At 43.5% G+C, this 21119-nt stretch overlaps 1 protein-coding gene across 1 annotated transcript in view; it reads left to right on the top strand.

The window, feature by feature from the left end:
• The window catches only part of thbs4b (thrombospondin 4b), a 33882-nt gene extending 13995 nt beyond the window's left edge, over positions 1-19887 (top strand). Inside the window, exons 4-25 of the mRNA XM_037117299.1 lie at positions 468-672; positions 4364-4561; positions 5847-6097; positions 6205-6307; positions 6481-6563; positions 6681-6732; positions 6832-6983; positions 8684-8821; positions 10241-10318; positions 10441-10593; positions 10674-10778; positions 10858-10965; positions 11927-12086; positions 13566-13684; positions 14284-14336; positions 14463-14656; positions 16368-16546; positions 17680-17728; positions 17818-18014; positions 18175-18347; positions 18796-18935; positions 19223-19887. Coding sequence (XP_036973194.1) covers positions 468-672; positions 4364-4561; positions 5847-6097; positions 6205-6307; positions 6481-6563; positions 6681-6732; positions 6832-6983; positions 8684-8821; positions 10241-10318; positions 10441-10593; positions 10674-10778; positions 10858-10965; positions 11927-12086; positions 13566-13684; positions 14284-14336; positions 14463-14656; positions 16368-16546; positions 17680-17728; positions 17818-18014; positions 18175-18347; positions 18796-18935; positions 19223-19281 — 2949 coding nt within the window. The 3' untranslated portion in view covers positions 19282-19887. The remainder of the gene's footprint in view (positions 1-467; positions 673-4363; positions 4562-5846; positions 6098-6204; positions 6308-6480; positions 6564-6680; positions 6733-6831; positions 6984-8683; positions 8822-10240; positions 10319-10440; positions 10594-10673; positions 10779-10857; positions 10966-11926; positions 12087-13565; positions 13685-14283; positions 14337-14462; positions 14657-16367; positions 16547-17679; positions 17729-17817; positions 18015-18174; positions 18348-18795; positions 18936-19222) is intronic.
• Positions 19888-21119: the final 1232 nt, after the last annotated feature.

The raw sequence follows: 21119 nt of genomic DNA, 5'->3' as shown, positions 1-21119 counted from the left end.
GAGGAAAGTGAAGTAATCTCCCTGTGTTTCAGACAGTGTGAAGAAAATACTCAAAACTCTGATTGCTGAGGGTCTGAAACCCATTCTCAGAAATGCCCCCCCTCCTCCAAGCATGAACTCATGAGTCTAAAAATATTTTGGGCTGAAACATGATTTCAGCGTCCAGACAGAGTGGATTAGGAGCTACTCATGTACAGCACATTTGTCTGAGAGCCGGTTGGGAATTGGTAGCAGCCGGTGGGAGCCAATGCAAAAAGCTTCCCCAGGTCACTCCTTCTCTGCATGTGGCCGTCTGAGGAAGGTTTTAAAAGCAGGTTCTGGCCCCGATTGCTCCTCCCTCAGTGAGACTCCTGCGATCTTCACGTTCACACACCAATTCAGACTCACACATACACACACACGGACTCACAAAGGCAAACTTTATTAGGCTTAAAATGACAGTCTTGTGTCGCTCCTGATTCAAATAGGAGGCGAGGACTCCAAGGCACCACTCACAGCAGGCGCAGACATACGGGAAACCGCCACTGTGTCACATACTGATAAGACACTCCAGAGGAAAAAACTGCCGATCTGGGACCAGTTGGAAGGACAAAATGGGTGTTTGGACGGCCCTGATTCTGGCCTCACAGCTGCTATTAAAACTGTGCTTACACGTGGAAGCTCAAGCTTTGGGTGAGTGTTATTTTGAAGTGTCTGAATTTGCTCTCTCAATAATTTAAACATCGTTAAAAAAAAAAAAAAAGTTTATCATTATTATTATTTTTTTGCAAAATGTGTCATATTGATTGGAGATAACAGACTGCAACAGCTGTAGCTGCTGGTGGGGATGACACAAGAAAAGAAAAATCACAAAATGAAAATCTTGTGTTTGTTTAAATTTTAGCACACACACACACACACACACAAAATAAAAAGATAGATGTCTTTGATTTCATTTGAATGCTGCATTTTTCTGACATCCTGGCCGTGATGTAATCCTCCATTTTCATTGTCTGTCAGAGAAGATTTAATGGCTCCACCACCGGGTATTTTAACACACTGTGTATGAGTTCAATGCATAATGGATAAAGCAGACTCTGTGAAAGAGAATATCATATGCGGACCCAAGGAACACAAAGGATTAGACATGGCGTGTGATACTCGCTGAGGTACGAATAAAATGCTAAATATCCTGTAAGCTGTAGGAGAGATGAGGCATTGGGATACTTTTTTTGTTTTGTTTTGTTTTGTTTTTGTGACAGGAGGGAGACAAAGATAAGGAATAAAAAAAAAAAAGTATACAGACTTTTAAAGCCCCGCTATCTTTCAGCTGAAGTAAAAGTCACCCTGCTTTTCATGTCCATCCGGCCAGATCCCCCGCTTGATTACTGCGGCTCGGGAACGGTTCGGCTTCTCTGGCTCGTATTAATTCAGAGTCCCGGCTGGGTCACACACATGGGAATAATCAAGAGATGATCTGTGCGCGGTATTGCACTTCAAGTCACACATACACAGGAACTCTCTCCTCTCTCTCCTCTCTCTCTCTCCTGCTGAAACCCACTTACGGCCACACAAATTCGTTCAAGGTCACGCACGAACCAGAGCCGCAGACGACATGTGGAAGTATCGGTGTTTATAGTGTATCAGTGTCTTATAAACCACTCAGGTGATGGATGGCGGAGCTCTCATGCGCCCATAAATCCCGACAGTCTTTTGGCAATGGCTGCCTAATGTTATACATATATATAAAACGAGTCTAAATTAATGGCGTTCATCATCCACCATTTCTTTTTGCAAATGGCTCATTGTCTGCATGACTGGAACCCGCCGTGTTCTAAAGCGGGGAGGCCAATTTACAGCCACCATAAGTAAGATTTTTAGTCGCACAAAGCAGCCGTTCTGTCTCTGCGAAGGGGGTTATTGAGGTTATTGATCAATATTAATGTCTCAGGGATGACTTCACAGGGAGCTGACATTACTGGAATTCAAAACTCGCTTTTCTACTTTTGGCAGCGACTCTCTGCTCAGGGTAAAGCACATCTTAAAAAGGTGTATCGTGTAAAAATCTCCACATCACAGAGCAGAAAAATGACTAGACTGTCTCATTTTGTTGAGTTGTGGTGCTTGTTGTCCCAAATGTTTCAGACAAAGTTCAGACCCGCAGGAAGTTACAGTGCGTTTCATGTGATTATATGACCTTTTTGTCCTGTAGTTGCTATAACTTCTGGAGAACATAAGAAAAGAGGCTTCCTGGTGGAAGAATTAATTTTTTTGCATGCAAACCCCCCAGAAATGACACGTGGCATCATAATTATTGGCCACTACAAAATGTACTACTTCACAACGTCATCACTTTGTCTTATATTATTTTGATTCAGAGACCCGTAGCAACAGAACTACATTTTAGGATGGCTATAATCTATATTCTTGTATTCCCAATCAAGCAAAAGACAGTGTGAACACAATGTGAATGGGTAGCTTGTGATGATAAACCTTGAGCTTTATCAAGTTTTGGCTAATTGTTTAGCTGTGCGGGACTGTTTTTGTGCAGTCTCACTGCTCATAGCATTGTTTTGGGCCTCAACAGGAAGCTGTTCTTAGCAGAAAAAAAGCACTAAACGCACTCAACACTACCTGCTCAGCAACAAACCTCTGACAGATTAAGTTAGCATCTTGCCTGTGAGCCGAACATTTCCTGGAGATGGTGGAGACCAAAAACAGAGCAAAAAGAGAGTGACATTTTGACTTACATTTGCCAGAAATCACCTACAACTGACCTTTGGAAGTGTAAATGTTTTTCTCTCAGGCCAGCGAATGCAACAGAGAGAGCATAATGTAAACCATTACATCACGACCTGTAATGGATCTCTGCTCCTACGCTGCAGTTTACTCACGGCTGTTGAGAAAATGTGACTTCACTGTTTATGTTAATCACAAGCCGATGTTGATGATGCCTCATCGTTACTAATGGCAGACCAGGTACCTCCGACCATATCACCACGATCTATCACAGCCCCCATCACGCCAGCGCTCAAACGTGATGATTTGTTAGGCAGCGAAATGAGGAATATGACCATTTGTACCGTGACAGATTTATACGCCGGTGTTAGGGAGAGGACAAGACAGTGGATTATTTTATGGCTTTCAGCTGAACTAGTTTTACGAAGCCTGAAACCTGAGGTTAATCACGGGGGTGAAATGAGGCACTTTCTCAGGATCTCTGGTGGAAGACGACCCTGACCCCCAGAAAGCCCTCTGTCCGGAAGATTAATGAACAGCAGCAGGACTGTATGTGTGCCTCATGTGGAAGTGTACATCTGACTTTGTGCCTCTGCAGCGTCGCGGTAACTCAAAAAACATGAAGCGTGCACTGAGGTCGATTTGTTCTCGTTGTTTTGTTCTTTTTTTTGGGGGGGGGGACTCGTGCCAGTTTTTCCGCGGAGCACGAAGTCCCGGCGAGTCAAAAAGTGATCTATCTGTTTTGCATAACTCTCACCAGGTGATTTTGGCAAATCACGAATACAAAAAGGCTCATTTCATGTAAGCAGGCAGTTTGTCAGTGGATTAGTCACATTTAGCTGCGCGCAGTTTTCAAAGCCCCCACCCCCGTGTAATTGCGATATTCAGCATGTGCTGGACAAAACACGAGGGACCACTCGCAGAGCAGATAGATAAAAAGAAAAGAGAAATAGAAAAAAAGAGAAAAAAAAAGGGAAAGATCTCATCTGGGGATCATGCTTCGCAATCTTGGCTGACAATGGCCAATCTCTGAGCATTTGGGAGCAATTTTGCTCCCTCACGACAGCGGGCCTTCGCAGACTGCTTTCAGGGTACTTGTGTATTCATGATGCGAGCAGATGGCGGACTAGAGATTCACCGCACATCCTCTCATGGCCTGCCCAGCTCCCGAGCCACTGTATTAAAGGAAGACTCTAACCATGTGAGGGAGCGTACGTCGTCTCTCCGGCATTTCACTCCCACTAACACAAACTCCCGCCCGTAGAACAATGCGAGAATTGTGCCCGAAAATGAGAGGTTATACACACTTCACCGGCCAAAGAGCCTCGGCGTCGACCCGATAAATAATAATAAACAGCGCGCGCCTCGGCGTCACAGTACACAGCTCTGATTTGCTTCGAAACAGCTTCGTGATTTCTCCGAGCCAACTCCGCCTGCCAAGTTTGCGCCGACTGATTGACACAGCGTCTCGCAAGAGCAACAAACAGTGGGTCAACATCATCATCTTCTCCTTGTCGACTCAGGATGTGTTTACTCTGGGATTGGAGCGCGGCTGCAGCTTGTAAATATTCATATCTCATCATCCATTACTCATGTGCCTTACCACTTCCCTCTCCCCCCCCCCCCCCCCTGTCCCTGTCAACAGTCTATGATCTGCTCACGTCGCCTGATTGCCTGCCAGACCTGCTGCAGGGGGGTCTGGCCGAGCAAGGGGTGAACGAGGCTTTCATCCTCGCCACCTTCAAGTTGCAGCCCAAGACCGGAACCTCTGTGTTCGGCCTGTACAACCCGAGGGACAACAGCAAGTACTTTGAGTTCACCGTGATGGGGAAGCTCAACAGAGGTAGGAGAACATGAAAGAGGCTCTGGTACCGTTTAAAGCCGCACTAATCATTTTATATTAACAGCGGGTTCAATGACTGTGTGTAAACGTGAAAGGGGGGTCGCTTATAATGGCACTTTAGCATCTTTCAGCTCATTGTTTTGGTTTGATATCCATTTTACATCGTTTCCAGCCCGAGTGGACAGCTCTAAAAACTGTACACCATATCTTCAACAACACACAGCAGATGTAAACAGTATGTGGAGCAGTGGAGAGGCAGCAGCTAAGGAGCTGGATATTTGCCACAGGAAATGGTGTGGACCAAAAACAGAGCCTAAAACTTTTTTTTTTTTTTTTGATCCTCTAGAGTTTTAATTATTTCTGCAGAAGCCCCAGTCATGAGTTAAAAAAAAAAAAAATCCACCGTTTTCCCGCGATATCAAGTAAAACTGTGTGTGTCTTCTGGAGATCATGAGTTAATAATGTAATTATCAGGGGATAACAGATGTCGTTATTCCCCAAGACAACAGGACAACTGTATTGATATCTCCAGAAAACACACACTTTGTCTCTAAAGTAACATAATATAATTTTCATCACATAACAAGATAATTGAGATAACGACTTTGACTTTGACCATTACATACACACTGCTGTGTGGAGCTGGTTTCGGCAGTTTCTATTATTAAGAGAAAATTGTGTTTTTTATCTTGAGATCACATAATTACCTTGTGATCTCAAAATAACGGCCTGTGGGCTTAGTTAGATTTCCATCCAAATTTAAGTCAGAAACTTTGTTATCAGTGGATTTTTTATCTTGCTCAGTTCCACATTTTCGGTTTTATCAAAAGTTGACCACAGTTACCTTTGCTGACTAATAATCACTTTCATTCAGTATGTTAAGGTTTTGAGATGCCGCTGAGATTTCTGCCTCTTGAATGGAGTTTGGGTTGTGTTGCTCGCAGCACTGGCATCTTGTATTAAAAGAAGAATGGCAGCGGAATAAAATTCACTTTATGGTTGAATGATTTCTTAGGTACCGTTCACCTTCAACAAATTGGGTTTACTTTAGAGTGGCTTTGGGGTAGATGTTTTTTTAAACTTAATTCATGTTCTTGTCTTTCTGTCAGCTTGTCCTCTCCTCACTATGTTAACTGCCACGTTCGGTGGACTCGGTTTCGCAAAATTTTTCTTTCCATTTCTCAATCAGGTAGTTTGTAGAATAGACAGAGGCCACAGAGAGTAGTCCTGATTCCTATCCTGTTTCTCACCGTTGTCCCTTCCTCCCTGTTCTGTCCCCTCAAAGCCGTGTTGCGCTACCTACGAAGTGACAAGAGGATGAGCTCGGTAACCTTCAACAACCTGGTGCTGGCGGACGGCCAACAGCACCGACTGTTGTTCCACCTGAGGGGGATGCAGCAGCAGGGGCCGGGCGGGGTGGAGCTGCATCTGGACTGCAGGCTGGTGGAGACGGTCCGGGATCTCCCCGCCGCCTTCCAGGGTTTGCCAGCAGGCTACGGTATGGTGGAGCTGAAGACCATGCAGGCCAGAGACCAGGTGACCCCCCCTTGCTTACAGTATTTACATACAATGATGGATCTGTTTCTGTCCCGGGTTTTCCAAAATGGCTTAGCTGTCCACTTCGACCTGTTTTATTCTCACAGGAGAGTTTAGACGAGCTCAAGCTGGTGGTCGGGGACTCATTCGAGAATGTTGCTTCATTGCAAGACTGCCATTTCCAGCAAAGAGACTCCGTCCAAACTCTGGGTAAGAGCCTCCCAGGGCTAACGCCCCCACAGAGCGGGCCAAATGTTCCCGGGAAAACAATCCCAGCGTTAGGAAAACAACAGTCAGTGTCTGTCAGAGTGACTGGAGAGTACCCCCACCCCCCACCCCCACCTCTGCCTCGGTTTAACAAAATAACGGTCCCTTTCTCTTAGGTGTCAACACGAAGCAGCTGTCCAATCAAATGCTGGAGTTAACCAAGGTGATTAATGAGCTGAAAGACGTCCTCATTCAGCAGGTAACTAGCCCTCTAACAGTTCCTCTGAGGCCACTTAATCCACGCTTTCCCGCCCCTGACCTCCCCCGACAGCTTTGCGCGACGGCATATAACATGTTTGTGTTTGACCTTTTCCAGGTCAAAGAGACCTCGTTTCTCAGAAACACCATCTCAGAGTGTCAGGCCTGCGGTAAGATCACGTCGCTCAACAGTAAATGTGATTTAGATAGATAAACAACCAATATTTAATGAAATGTTTGGGGGGTTTTTTTCACTCTGGTATTTAAAGGTCTGGGTGGTTCGGAGCCGGTGAAACCAAAGTGTGTCTCAGGTGTCTGTTTCCGCGACGATATGTGCGTAGAGACGGCGGAAGGTGTCGAGTGCGGTCCATGTCCTGATGGGTACACGGGGGACGGGTTCAACTGTGACGACGTGGACGAGGTAAGACTCACTGTGTGTCAGAGTAAGTAGATTTTTACCAAATGTTGCAGCCTGGCCTAATCTCAGTCTGTGTGTTTTAGAGGTTCGAGAGCTTTGTTTTTTGATTCACATTATAATTACAGAGGTTAAAGGCTCTGGAAATATTGCTTTAAGTGGGAGAGAGGGCAAAGCTCCAGCAGCAAAACCAACAGTTAACCAATAGGCAAATGTATTTAATCTGTCCTGGTGGAATGAGGTCGCAAATGCGTCAGTTTTTGTGGACGAATCCGCCACAGTGTTTGTTTCAAACAGTTGGAGAAGCACAAACAAGCATGATGGGAGCAGAAAGTCAAATATAGGCAATGAAAAGTGAGTTAACTGATTGTGAAAGGTTGTGTGAGGAGGAGTTGGCTCGGATTCAACCTGGCAGATTGAGCGGGAGCAGAGAGGTTTAGTTGCACCTGCTCGGGAGGGCAAACTGACGCTGATTTTTATTTTTATTTTTTATGATCGCTTCACAGAATTAATTATGTACCCGGATAGCAAAATAGTTTCTGGCCCACACCAGGCGTGTTCGTCCGGCCCAGGCTCGGACCGCACGGATGCCATCATTCCCTGCGCTGTGTGGGCCGGATGAACATGAGGGTCGAATAATCATTTTTCTAATAAATGTCCAAACATAACCACAATATGAAGACATTTTAAATGACAATATTTAAAGGAAACAAGCTTTTACTGAGGCTACTGAGCTATAGTATACACAGGTGTTTGTCTCTGAAGCATGTGTTTGAGACACACTTTGTATCTTCACTGTGTAATATATCTCGCACACAATTTAGCAGAAAACACTTCGATCAATCACCCAGCTGACGGTGGGAGTCCACCAGCCAACATTTTGTCCATTCCCACCAATTTGATGCCTAAAAGAAGATAAATAGCCATGTAATATGAGGGCGGGTAATGTGCAGATTTTTTCCGATCCATATGAGGGAGGTGTGGGCCCGAGGCTGTGGCTCTGTTGATTAAATTTGTATATTTCCGCACAGAAATTTCTGCCACCGTGTAGACAAACCAATAAACTGGGCCTGCGGGTACTTTATTTATTTTGGATGGTCTTTCATTATTCAAATGAAGGCTGCAGAGAGGTGACACACGCATAACAAATACTGATCACAATGTGTTGGTTTTTTTGGGGGTTTTTTTTTTGCCAAACTGGGATCTCTGAGCTCAGAGTGAGGTGCCACAAAATCATTTTTTAAGAAAAATTAGAGCTGGGTTTCTCCAGGCTCCAAAGAGCTCCACGAGAAGCTGTAGTTCTCACCAGGCTTTCATGGGCATGAGAAATTAAATCTGGCAATGGGATCATCCGAGCGGCCCACAGGGTCTGCAGACACTTCACAGAAGCTAATATGTTTTAACGAGGCTCAGCAATAAAAGCCACAGGTACAGGTAAGAGTTTCAGCGGCGGTTAAGGTTTGACTGATGTCCTCGTGAGGATAGAAGGACGGGGGGGGGGTTGTTGCGTGTGCATTTGCCCGTCTGTCTTTTCGTGTTTGCACTGACCCCTTTTCCGAGGACTCGCCCCTTCAGCATTCTCTTTTTTGCATGAGCAAAAGTGTCATCAGACCTAAAAGCTTTTTCGTGGAGAGGCCCTGTGAGAATCACATTCATTTTGCAGCTTCAACAGCGCTCATGTCCTCCTTTTTTTTTTTTTCCTGCAGTGCCAGTTTAACCCCTGTTTCCCCGGAGTGAAGTGCGTGAACACGGCCCCGGGCTACCGCTGCGACGCCTGTCCGCTGGGCTACAGCGGCCTGGCGGTGGAGGGTGTGGGCGTCCTGTTCGCCCAGACCAACAAACAGGTAACACAAGGAGGACTCAGAGACCTTCTGATGCAGAGACGAATAATGAAAAAAGAGAAGGGTGCAAATTCCAGCAGAGATCAACAAGGACATAAAAAAAAAAAATAAAAAAAAAATCCAAAAGGTTTTCCCCTGTAAATAATTAGTGTAATTATTTAGTTGCATAACTGTAAAATATTTACTCACCGTCGATGCCAGGGCAAATATTTTAGCAGAGGGGGAGAGGACAAAAGGGGAGGGGATACGGAGGAAGGAAAGATGTGGAGGAATGTTCCGTATTACAGAGTAAGTTCAGGGTACGTGGGCAGCAGAATGAGGTGAAGCTATTTCTCCACCTTCTGCTCACATAAAGTTTGGTAGTCGCTCCAAAGGTCACAAGGAAAATCTTTGGATTTCTCTCTAATCTTTGATTTTTTTGTGTGAATTATTGGATCATTTGACCTCCTCAGGATGTCAGCAGTCATTTAAATGAAACCATGTGAGAGGTTTATAGAGTAAATCTCTTTTTGATGGAGCTGGTTATAACTCATAGACATCTGAAACGTGACAAGAGGTCCCGACTGGACCCGACCTCAAAACAGGGTGTGGAGATACTGCTTCAGTCTTTGGGCATTTTTTGCAGTTTATAAACTTTTTTTTTAATTTAAAGCAACATTATCTAAGTGTTTTATCTTAAAATAACAGCTTCAAAGTCATGTTGATGGTTCAGTGGTGTCTCTGTCTGTTTCTGCACTATGTAACTTCAGTGAGAGGGTCGGATCACAGTGTTACACACGTTTACTTCAACATTTTCATCACACATCACATTGTGATGATGGAATGAGTTGTGTTTGTAGTCAGCACCTACATTACATCTGACAAACTGTTACAATCTGTATTTACGACAGTGGGGGCGCCAAATTGCACAAAATGCCAATTTCTAAATAATGTTGCTTTAAAAAGAAACAGGTAATCATAGCTGCCAGATAAATGCAGTGGAGTAAAACTCTTGGAAATAAAAACCATCACTGGTCATTATTTAATTTATACGCTCATATTAGTAACCTTGAAGTCAAAAGGAAATTAATTGCATAAAAACAAAAAGTTGGATCATTTCATGTTCATCATTTTCAGTTTTCAGTGTTTTAAAAAGTGCCCGAAAGTCATACTTGAGTAAAAGTAATGATATTGTGTTCAATCATTGAAGTATTAAGTATTAAATGTAGCTGTAAAAACATATATTAAGTACATTTAAAACTGTGCTACTCTGCTTCTGATGCCGCATGCGATCTGCAAAGTAACTCAGAACTAAAGGAAAGTAAAAATTGCAACATTTGCCTCCAAAATATAGTGGAGAAGTATAAACTAGTATAACTCAAAATTGTACCTGAATAATTGACTAGGTTACATTCAATCACTGATCACTTTTCCTGATTTCAGGTCTGTGACGACGTCGACGAGTGCAAAGGACCCAACAACGGCGGCTGCGCTGCAAACTCAGAGTGTCACAACTCTGTGGTGAGACCGCCGTCGAGCATTATCCGAACACTTCGGCTGACGTGGGGCCAGTTATATCTTTTGTGTGGCTTTTCAATCGCTCTCCAAAGAAAACCAGATGTCCTTTTTTTTCTCCTGCGCAGGGCTCGTACCACTGCGGCAGCTGTAAGTCAGGCTTCACAGGAGATCAGGTGAAGGGCTGCAAGCCGGAGCTCAGCTGTGGCAACAGCCTGACCAACCCCTGTGACATCAACGCCCAGTGTATGTTAGAGAGGGACGGGACCATCACTTGTCAGGTAGGATTTCACACGTCTGTCACTCACAGCTTCACACACCGGCTGTCTGAGTCTCTGAAGGGTTTCATTTGTCTTGTCAGTGTGGAATCGGCTGGGCGGGTAACGGATACCTGTGTGGGAAGGACACCGACATCGACGGATACCCAGACGAGAAACTCAAATGCAAAGATCCAAACTGTAAAAAGGTGAGCAGAGGAAAGACGCAGCGGCGCTGTGATCTGCAGGACGGCTCCCTCATTCTTTTACTGTAACGTCTCTTCACAGGACAACTGCGTCTACGTTCCCAACTCTGGACAGGAGGACGCCGACAGGGATGGTTACGGAGACACCTGCGATGATGACGCAGATGGTGACGGCATTCCAAATGAGCAGGTTGGTGGGAACGTTTGAACGGACGCATGCAATATGTTGATTATGGTCACTTCACTGATTAATATGTTTTTTGTTTTGTTTTTTATTTTCTTTACAAAAACACTAAGTAGAGAGAAGATGTAACGTCTTCATTTGCGAGCTTTAGATGGGCTGGTACGCGGATTTTGTTGCCGTCGAACAGATCCTCGCCGGTGTTGAACTAAGATAACCAGCTCCTCGCTACGGCTTCATATTTACACTGCAGACACAAGCACTATCAATTTGACATATAACTCTTTTCGAAAACAGTTAAATTATCATCAGAGCTTTTCAGCCAACCCTGCCCAGTGTTTGTTTCCTGTGGTGGTCAGCGGCGTGGCTAACGTTAGCAGCCTGACTTCTGCCCAAAGCAAACAACAGGAAGGATCCCCAGTTTTACCCAGAGTCCCAGATGTCAGTGCACTCTGCGCCCACTTCGCATTTCCACAGTTATTCCAGCTGTTTCACTGCTACCTGAGGATAGCAACCGTGTGAAAAACAATCTCTTCTTCCTGTTCTGGTTGCGCAATTGTGGACGCCTTGTTCCATTTTTCTTAGGAAAATCGAGGATTATGTGGACAAAGCACTGCCGCTAAGCTGAAAAAAAGGCAGTTTTTCTCGACTTTTTTGGGATCCATGGTTTTCACAGGACAGTTACCTTTCAACCACATGACGATCTTATAGTATACGACACATCGCTGTGAATGAAAGCACCCAACAGTTAATTAGCTCAACCTCTAACAACTACAGCTGTAAAATGAAAGAATGCAGCGGTAATATTAATCCAAAAACATCACATGTAACAGTGAAACTCTGACAGGGAACCTTTTACTGCACAGTGAGTGAAACACACTCGCTGATAACACTTATAAATAAAGGATCTGAGGGCCACATGTAAACGCAAGGCTGTGAATGAGACCTTTGTGCCCTCCGTCCCTCTCAGGACAACTGCTGGTTGAAGCCCAACGTGGACCAGAGGAACAGCGATAAGGACAGCCACGGCGATGCCTGCGACAACTGCCGCACGGTGGAGAACCCCGACCAGAGGGACACCGACAGCGACGGCAAAGGGGACGCCTGCGATGACGACATGGATGGCGATGGTATGGAGAGAAATTACATCACCAACCCTGACGCTCGTGCTTATATAACCAGCAGCACTGAAGGCGCTCACTGTTATGACTTATTACTCTGTTCTCTGCCTCACATCTCCTCCCTGCTCTTACATTAAATTATTCAAGAATGGCAGGCGTGCAGGCGGATTTCCACAGCGCGCTTCTCTGCAACTCATGTTTTGGGATATATATGTATCCCTGTAATGTAGTATGGATGCTGTTATGAGCCAGGTGAGCATCAGAAAACCACCGCTGCAGAAAATAAATATATAAATCAAAGTGAGGGCCGGCAGCGGCCTGACCCCAGAGCGAAACACAAGCTTTGATCATTCACGAGTGTGCTTACACCTCAGAAAGCCCCACAGGAGAGAAGATAGTCTCTGCTTATCGCTGCTGCTTGACCTTTATGTGTTTGTGGTGCTGCTGCTGCCTCCCTGCGAGGAATGAAAAATAGCATCTGACCACAAACTGCTGTTCGCCCACATAGGAAATGCAACAGTGCAGCCTAGTGGTGGGATTACAAACGACAACCCTAGAGAACCACTCAGATGACACAACTGCAGTTTGGGGCGTAACGTCTCTATTTCTCCGAGCATCCATTGATCGAATACACTCACTGATGGTCCTGTGGATTTAAATTTCTGATATGAATATCATAACTAAGGGTAATACAATAAAATCGGTTTGATTATAGAGATGATGGCTCAGTTCAAATAAATCCAATTGATTAAAGGAGCAGTTGTGCTATTTATCCATTTTGATTATATTTTTTATGTGTTTTGGTGTGAGTTGCCAGGTTCTGGAGACCTGGTTACTCACAGTAATCCACAGATTGTGTTGTGAGCATTTTAAAGGAGGAAGAATTTGCTCCTTTTAACCGAACGACACTGAGAGGACGAGAGGCTCGCTAACTATGCTGGCTCATGTCCATGAATAGATACACAGTTCGTTCTGCGCAGTGATACAGATACACCAAAACAATCTAGATGGATAAACATCACTACAACATATAGGGAAATATATATTAATTTATTTGGGGCTGAACTGTCCCTTTAAGTAAACATCCCATTATTCTGTCCATGTAGTTATCATCTATCTTTTTTTCTCAACGCTCATATTTAGAGCAGTAATGACATATAAACAATTTATTAAAAATGACCTTTACAGTCCTCTAAAGTCAAGAGTGACATCTTCAAAAAGCTTTATCCGACCAATAACCCAAAACTACGGTGGCCCTGAGTGTCAATACACAACAACATTTCACAAAATTCAATATTTGACACCCATAAAGATTCTCTTTTATCTGCTTTGAGAGCCAGAATCCAAAATAAATGACAACGAGACCATTCTGTGTTCTCCCACTGTGACCATTCTCCTGCCATCTGTGAATGTATCACACATGAAGATAGTTATCAATTATCCCTAATGTTCAGAATGCATCTCCATCCTCCTCTGTTGTTACTGCAGGCCTGAAGAACTTTTTGGACAACTGTCAGCGTGTCCAGAACAGAGACCAGCTGGACCGGGACGGAGACGGCGTGGGAGACGCCTGCGACAGCTGCCCCGACATCCCCAACCCAAACCAGGTCAGTCACAGCCAGACAGATGGACAGACGGACAGACGGATGACGGTGGTGGAAAGTAGCTCAGTACACCTACCCGAGAACTGTATGTAGCGAGTTTTTGAGCCTGCTCTGTTTCAAGAGCTCTCTTAGCTTTTAGTGGAATAGATTAACAAAATAAACTCTCAAAATGTGAAAAAAAGGTAATGCTTTTACATTTTTTTTTTTTTAGGAAACACAGAAATACAACCGTTCATCAACTTGAGTAGAGTTTATCTGTTACACCAAACTAAGACAAGCTGAATTGCCTCGTCAACTCATTGTAAAACGCTTCATTTAAATTCGAGTCACACAAAAGAAAACTGGCTCCACAGCTAATGGTAGTTAGCTGCAGGGGATATTCTGGTGATATGCTGCCTCCTGTGTTTTTGGAGCTACCCTTCAAAATCTGGCAAATGGCACCTTTAAAAAAAAAATCATTTAACACTCAAAGAGGTTGAAGTGTCTACAGCAGTATTGGAACATTTTTACATCGTTGCATTTGCTCTTGTTATTTAACAAAAAGTTCTGAGTACTTCATGTGTGAGAGTCTAATCTAATCGAACTCTCTGCTCTTGTTTCAGTCTGACATCGACAACGACCTGGTCGGAGACTCCTGCGACACAAACCAGGACAGGTGATCATATTTTCAGTCTCTACGTTGTGTCCTACGTACATACATGAACTGTTTTGCCCACTGCTACTCCTGCCGGTACTACAGCTTCTTTATTTACGTCATGTGATTGTGTCTCTTCCTCTGTAGTGATGGCGACGGTCACCAGGATACCAAGGATAATTGCCCACTCGTGATCAACAGCTCCCAGCTGGACACCGACAAAGACGGGCTCGGTGACGAGTGCGACGACGATGACGACAACGACGGGATCCCTGACACTCTGCCGCCGGGACCAGACAACTGCCGGCTGGTGCCCAACCCCGACCAGATTGACGACAACAGTGAGCACTCATCTCGAACACATCACACTTTCATATGCCCCGGAATGAAAACAGCAATGTTTACATCATATTGTTGATATCTTCAGCTAAAAAAGGGGCTTGGTGCTCGAAGAGAAATGTTCACATTGTCCCTGAACTGCTCCTGACTAACTCTTACATGCTTTTTTTTGGGCCCCCAGTTTTCACACCCACGCACATCAAGCAAAAACAACCTTGGGCAGATTAAGTGGCAATTTTGTGGGGTGAAAGCGCCCGCGCTTGTTTTTGTGACTCATTGTGACAGTACTTGTGTAAAAACTGGCTCTGAAGTCAATGGGAGCGGAGCGTCAATATAAATCAAGTGGGGTGACGCTGGTCTTTTTGTTGGCAGTCAGAGAGTTCGGTGACTAAAGTGAAGAGAGACCTTCAGGGTGTCCCTCCCAACAACATCTTTATTTTAAAACTATGATGTTGAAGTTTAGATTTTAGGGTATTTAGCTTTTGTCCAAAGCGACAGTAATTCATACACTGATAGCAGTTGGGGTTCAGTATCTTGCCCAAGGACACTTTGACATGTAGACCAGGGGAATAGAACCATGGACCTTCCGATAACAAGACGCTGGCTCCACCCCTGAGCCACAGCCACCCGGAGATTGTGGTTTGGATCTAATAAAACTGTTTAAAGTTTAAAAATTTAAAGGTGCGCTACGTAGTTTTGTGGAAAAAATCTTAATCGGAAGAGAAAGTAAGAAACATGATTGAATAAACAAACTGACCTTAAAGGACAACACGATCTCATACTGTTTTACTTTGCTTATGTGTGGCGGACCCTGCCACCTTTCTAGCTCCAAACAGTGTTCCGGGAACCTTAATTACCTCTGAAAACAGCTTGTTCATTCAGTTACGGAAAAGAGAGAGATTGTATAATTGCCTCATTGAAATCATAAATATTAAAATTCAGTGACTGTTTTTTTCTCCACGGTGCCCCTTTAAAACTTGAATCACTGACGCATCTACATCGAGCATCAAAAGCACACAATGAAGCTTTTATGCCGAAGAACCACCGAGTGTGTGACATTTTCGATGTCGTAGCTGTCGTACATCCACAGTCTTAATAGTGTATTATGTCTCCAATATGGAAAGAAAAAACAAAACTAATTTATTTCCAACCGCTCAGTGACCCATATCATCAAACAGCTTCAGAGCTACACGCGACATATTGTAAGAACACCATCAAATGTGCGAGAGAGGAAGCCACAGCGCAGCACTGCACATGCACTGTAGCAATTTCAGCCGGGGTACAGATAAGAGCGAGCTTCAATACAATCCGTCAAAATTACATCAAAAATGCGAAACACATACTAAAAAAAAAAATGTGAATAGCCCCTTTCAGAGAGACAGTTTTTAGGGGTTTTTTTTGCTCTTTGGTAGGATATTTGATGGTGTTTTATATTCAGGCTCCTCAGCTTCTTAAAAAGGGACATCAATTTTCTTTGGGAGGCACGTCTTTTTTACATCTTTTCGTTGGAATCCTTCTCATTGTGGCGAGTCAGGAAACACGCTGATTTTAAAACATGGACTGAAAGGAACGTATTGTTTTGCATGATAAGAATCGCCCAGTGTCTGTCATCAAAAACGTACAAGCGTCTGCGCATGAACCTTGATCACGGAACAATATTCTTTTTTACTTTAAATCAAGATGAGGCTAAATCCATCTTCTGTTGTCCCCCAGATGATGGAGTTGGGGACGTGTGTGAGTCTGACTTCGACCAGGACAAGGTCATCGACAGGATTGACAACTGTCCCGAGAATGCCGAGGTTACCTTGACTGACTTCAGGGCCTATCAGACGGTGGTGCTGGACCCTGAGGGCGACGCTCAGATCGACCCCAACTGGGTTGTTTTGAACCAGGTGAGATTACGGAGAGAAGAAACTTGCAGAGTGGTCAGTAAGTCAAGGCATCGCTGCAGCAACCGGTCTGCCTCCCTGTCTGACATGTGTCTTACATCCAACAGTTGTTTGAACACACTATTTAAGATGAATTCACCATTTACAAAAAACATATGAAAGATGTACAACATATCTTATTGATGATAAAAATACCAAATTTAACTAATACAGTAAATAATAACTAATACAGGCTACTTTTTACCCAGAAAATGCTCAATTTTGAGAGTTGTAGCATTTGGACAAACTATATAAATGTTGTGCAAAGCTGTCTACAACACACTCTTAACTCTGTGGACCTTCTCGTTAATTCGGCAATAATTTTATGCGATGATATTTTTTTCTTTGTGTAAAACACACATTTGCTCCGGTGAAGTACATGTATATTTGCATGTACAGCAGGGAAGTGAGATCCGACCGAAAGTCGTCACTCAAGACACACGTCCAGATGTCAGGTGTGAACTGATGGGCGTAAAGGCGTCTTCTTGTGATCGGGTCACTTAGGACGGATGTTGATAGAATGTCGAGAGCCTCATGGTGACATTTTTAGCCCATAGAGCACAAAGTTCTCAGCACTAAACCGCAGGCAGAACCAGTTAGTGACTAGCTGGTGAACACTGTGGACTTCTAAAGAGGCAGATATTAGAGTTGGAAGAGACCAAAAACTGAGCTAAAAAAATGTGACGATTCCAAAAGAACAATAATGTTAATGTTGAACATCAGATGCAGTTAGTTATAACGGTAAGTAAAATCGATCGGAATGAGCCCTCAGTTTCAAAAACCTAATTCAATTGCTGTATCGACGATGTTTAGTGATCCAACGAATGAAAGGTGGTAGTTTTTGTTGAACTCTGGAGTCTTTATATTTGGCGAATACTATTTGAAATTTTCCAACGATAACCTTTAAATAGCACCAGGACAAAGCCAAAGTGCTGTTGTAAAATTCCTTTATCGTTTTAAAGAACAATGAGAAAACGTAAAGTGAGTTTAAACTAGAGAGTCAAATCGAATCATGACACCATTTATAATAAGATGTAAGAATAAAAGGGCATCAAAGTGCAGAATCCCTCATCAACATCTGTCTCTTGTTCAAACAGGGAATGGAAATTGTGCAGACCATGAACAGCGACCCCGGACTTGCTGTTGGTAAGATGTGTTTATCAGTCACTAAAATACACGATGTCCTTGGAAAAACAGTTTAAATATAAATAATACTCATCACGTTCTTTTGTCAGGTTACACTGCTTTCAGCGGGGTGGACTTTGAGGGCACATTCCACGTGAACACGGTGACAGACGACGACTACGCCGGCTTCATCTTCGGCTACCAGGACTCGTCGTCCTTCTACGTGGTGATGTGGAAGCAGACCGAGCAGACCTACTGGCAGGCGACACCCTTCAGAGCCGTGGCCGAGCCGGGCATCCAGCTTAAGGTGAAAGTCATGTCACGAATCCCCACAAGCATATTTCTCTCCGCTATTTTTATCCCGCGACATATTTTCTGCATTTCCGCCGTTCTCTTGTCTGTCTGCTCTTCGCGCTTCCTCCTCCTCACTTCTCTTCGTCGTCCGCCCCCCGTCTGATGTTTGTCAGGCTGTGAAGTCTCAATCGGGCCCCGGGGAGCATTTGAGAAACTCGCTGTGGCACACGGGAGACACCAACGACCAGGTTCGTCTGCTGTGGAAAGACCCGAGAAATGTGGGCTGGAAGGACAAGGTGTCCTACCGCTGGTACCTGCAGCATCGCCCACAGGTCGGATACATCAGGTACGACAGAAAACAAAAGTAGTTGTGGAATGGGATGGTTTGACATTTTGGGAGTTACTGTCATTTGCTTTCTTGCTGAGAATATGATGAGCCTATTGATATACTCTGATCCGTCTATTATATAAGTGAGGCAACCAGTTAGGTTTTATTTAATGTTTTTTTTTCTCATTTAAAAGTTTAAAACATCAGTATACAGGGGTTATGAGCAGTAATATTGCCCCACTTACAAGTTTCGTGGGGAGAATACTGTGTAAAACAACTACAGGTGATACTGCAGGTGCTCGCTGGAACTAGCATAAGACATAACACAGTATTGCAAAAACTGACTCACCGGAGGCACTTTTAGGGTTTTAGAACCATTAGTTAAGTGGGCAAGAAAATCACAATAGTGTTAGGAACACACAACATAGTTAAAAGAAGTTAAAAATCCCTTGTTTTGTTTGTGTAGGGCCCGGTTTTATGAAGGAACAGAACTGGTGGCAGACTCCGGCGTGACTATCGACACAACCATGAGAGGAGGACGACTCGGTGTTTTCTGTTTCTCTCAAGAAAACATCATCTGGTCCAATCTGAAGTACCGCTGCAACGGTAAGGAGACGCTCAATCAGAAGAATCCAAATATATCATTATTTGTTATATTTTGAATCTCTGCGGCGACTCACTATTCAGCACTTGTCCTCCCGCTGCTCTCAAAGCACTCTGTTTCCGATGCACGTCTTCGTAATTGGTGTCTGAAAAGTGGGACGGCATTAATACTTTTACATTTTCATCCCGTTGTTGCGTAAACATCGACTGCAGCCGGGACTAGAAAATAGTTCGGCCTCGCTTGATTGTAGATTCTGAACGCGCCTCATGATACACCTCTCCCTCCACAGACACAATCCCAGAGGACTTCCAGGAGTTCAGCACTCAGCACGGCGTCGACTCGCTCTAAAGTCGAGACGAAAATATGACACCGCATCTCCGAAGAGTGCTCCTTGTGTGTGGGTGTGTGAGTGTGTGCATGTGAGTGTTTGCGTGCGTGCGTGGCTGTGTGTTGGTGCATCAGTCCGTCGGTGTATTTATGTGTACAGTTTCTGTGCATATATGACCACATAAGTTTGTACTGTATGTGCATATCATCATGTGTCTCTTTCCCTGTTTAATCATCTCTTACAGACTCTAAAGATTGTAAGTTATAATGTTTTGTTTTGTTTTTTTTTTACTGAACACAATGCAACATGACAAATGTAAGGATTTGTAATGCAACTACACATATTGCTAATAATGGACATGCTAATATTCAGTATCTCAGTGCCACCATTGCATATATTTCAAAACAAAAGTAACAACAAAGTAACATTATAGAAACTGTATTTTGCTTCTTCACAAGTAGATTGCAAAGTGAACGGACCAAGTTTACCGACTGCGCCTTGTGTCACTAACTGTAGATGATTAATGTAAAGCTCAGTGTAACTTTGTTTTCTCCTAAAGATCATTTCATATCTATGTAGTCATGAACCTGGTGAAAATAAAGGGCTTTAAAATGTGTTTAAATTCATGTTGATGTTGATTTAAAAGACACCTACTCTGTTTTTTTTGTTTCCTTTCCTTCAGTGTTTCATACAAGAGATTGATCTTTAAGGTCAATGTTTGCACAAACAGAAGCTCCTCTCTCCTGCAGACAACACTGCTCCTTAAACGCCTCATCAGTAGTCCCGCCTTTAATTCCGGGACTTTGTGACATCACGCTATGTCACGGAGTCACACATTTGCATACTTTATGCAAATGTAATTTATTTATTTCTCCGGCTGGTAAGAATTGATTTAGCACAGCTGTTGTTGTCAGCAGTGCTGGCTCAGGCATGTGTGCTCTGACCAATCAGAGCAGACTGGGTCATCAGAAGGGAGATCTTAAAGAGACAGGAGCTAAAGCCGAGTGTTGCAGCAGCACAGCGTCAAAGCACATAGACATATTCTAGAAATATCCCAAAATAAGATAATGAACCTCAACATTGTTGTGGAATTTAGGCTCGCTTGACCGTTCAGGAGAGATGAAGAAGACTCAGAGACACTGATGACTTATGTTGAGACTTATGTTGAGACTTATGTTGAGACTTATGTTGAGACTTGTGTTTCTAGAACAGGGGTATTCAATTAAAAGTCACTGAGGTCCACTACTAAAATTTCCTCCAAATAGAAGGTCCGAACCGAGGTCCAGCTTGTGTCATATTATTCAGTCTACCCTATGTTCCCATTTTCAGATGGTTTCAATAATGTTTTATTATCACTTTTAACATAGTTCACTTATAATCAACAGACAGCAGTTTTACCACAAAAACGCATTCCCAGTTAAATGAATTTAAGGCCTTTATTTCAGATTAAAGAAAACAGAAACCTCAGAATAAAATTAATTAAGTGCAAACAGAGCCTAACAACCTTTTTTTTTTTTTTAAATCAAAGAGCTCACAGACTTGAGAACTAAGGGCCTACACTTCAAGCAAAAAAAAAGTCAAAAAGTGTCTCCTCTTTGAACAAATCAAGTGCAAACAGAGGATTAACTAAACATCTTTCTTTTTTCTTAAATTAAAGAGATCCCAGCCTAAAAAGCTGAAGGCCTACTCTTCAAGTAGCCTAAAACAGGTCAACATTAAAACAAAAAACATAAATAAAAATGGCTCTTTTTAGGGAAAAAATAAATAAAACAGAGCTTTGCACATCACCTTTTCTCTTTTGATTATTCTTTTTCTTTTTTTAACTTCTCTTAATGAGAAAAATGGGCATGAGGCTGCC

This window comes from Acanthopagrus latus, chromosome 12 (genome assembly GCF_904848185.1).
Source record: "Acanthopagrus latus isolate v.2019 chromosome 12, fAcaLat1.1, whole genome shotgun sequence".
NCBI classification, from domain to species: Eukaryota; Metazoa; Chordata; class Actinopteri; order Spariformes; family Sparidae; genus Acanthopagrus; species Acanthopagrus latus.
This window is presented reverse-complemented; position numbering and strand designations above follow the sequence as displayed.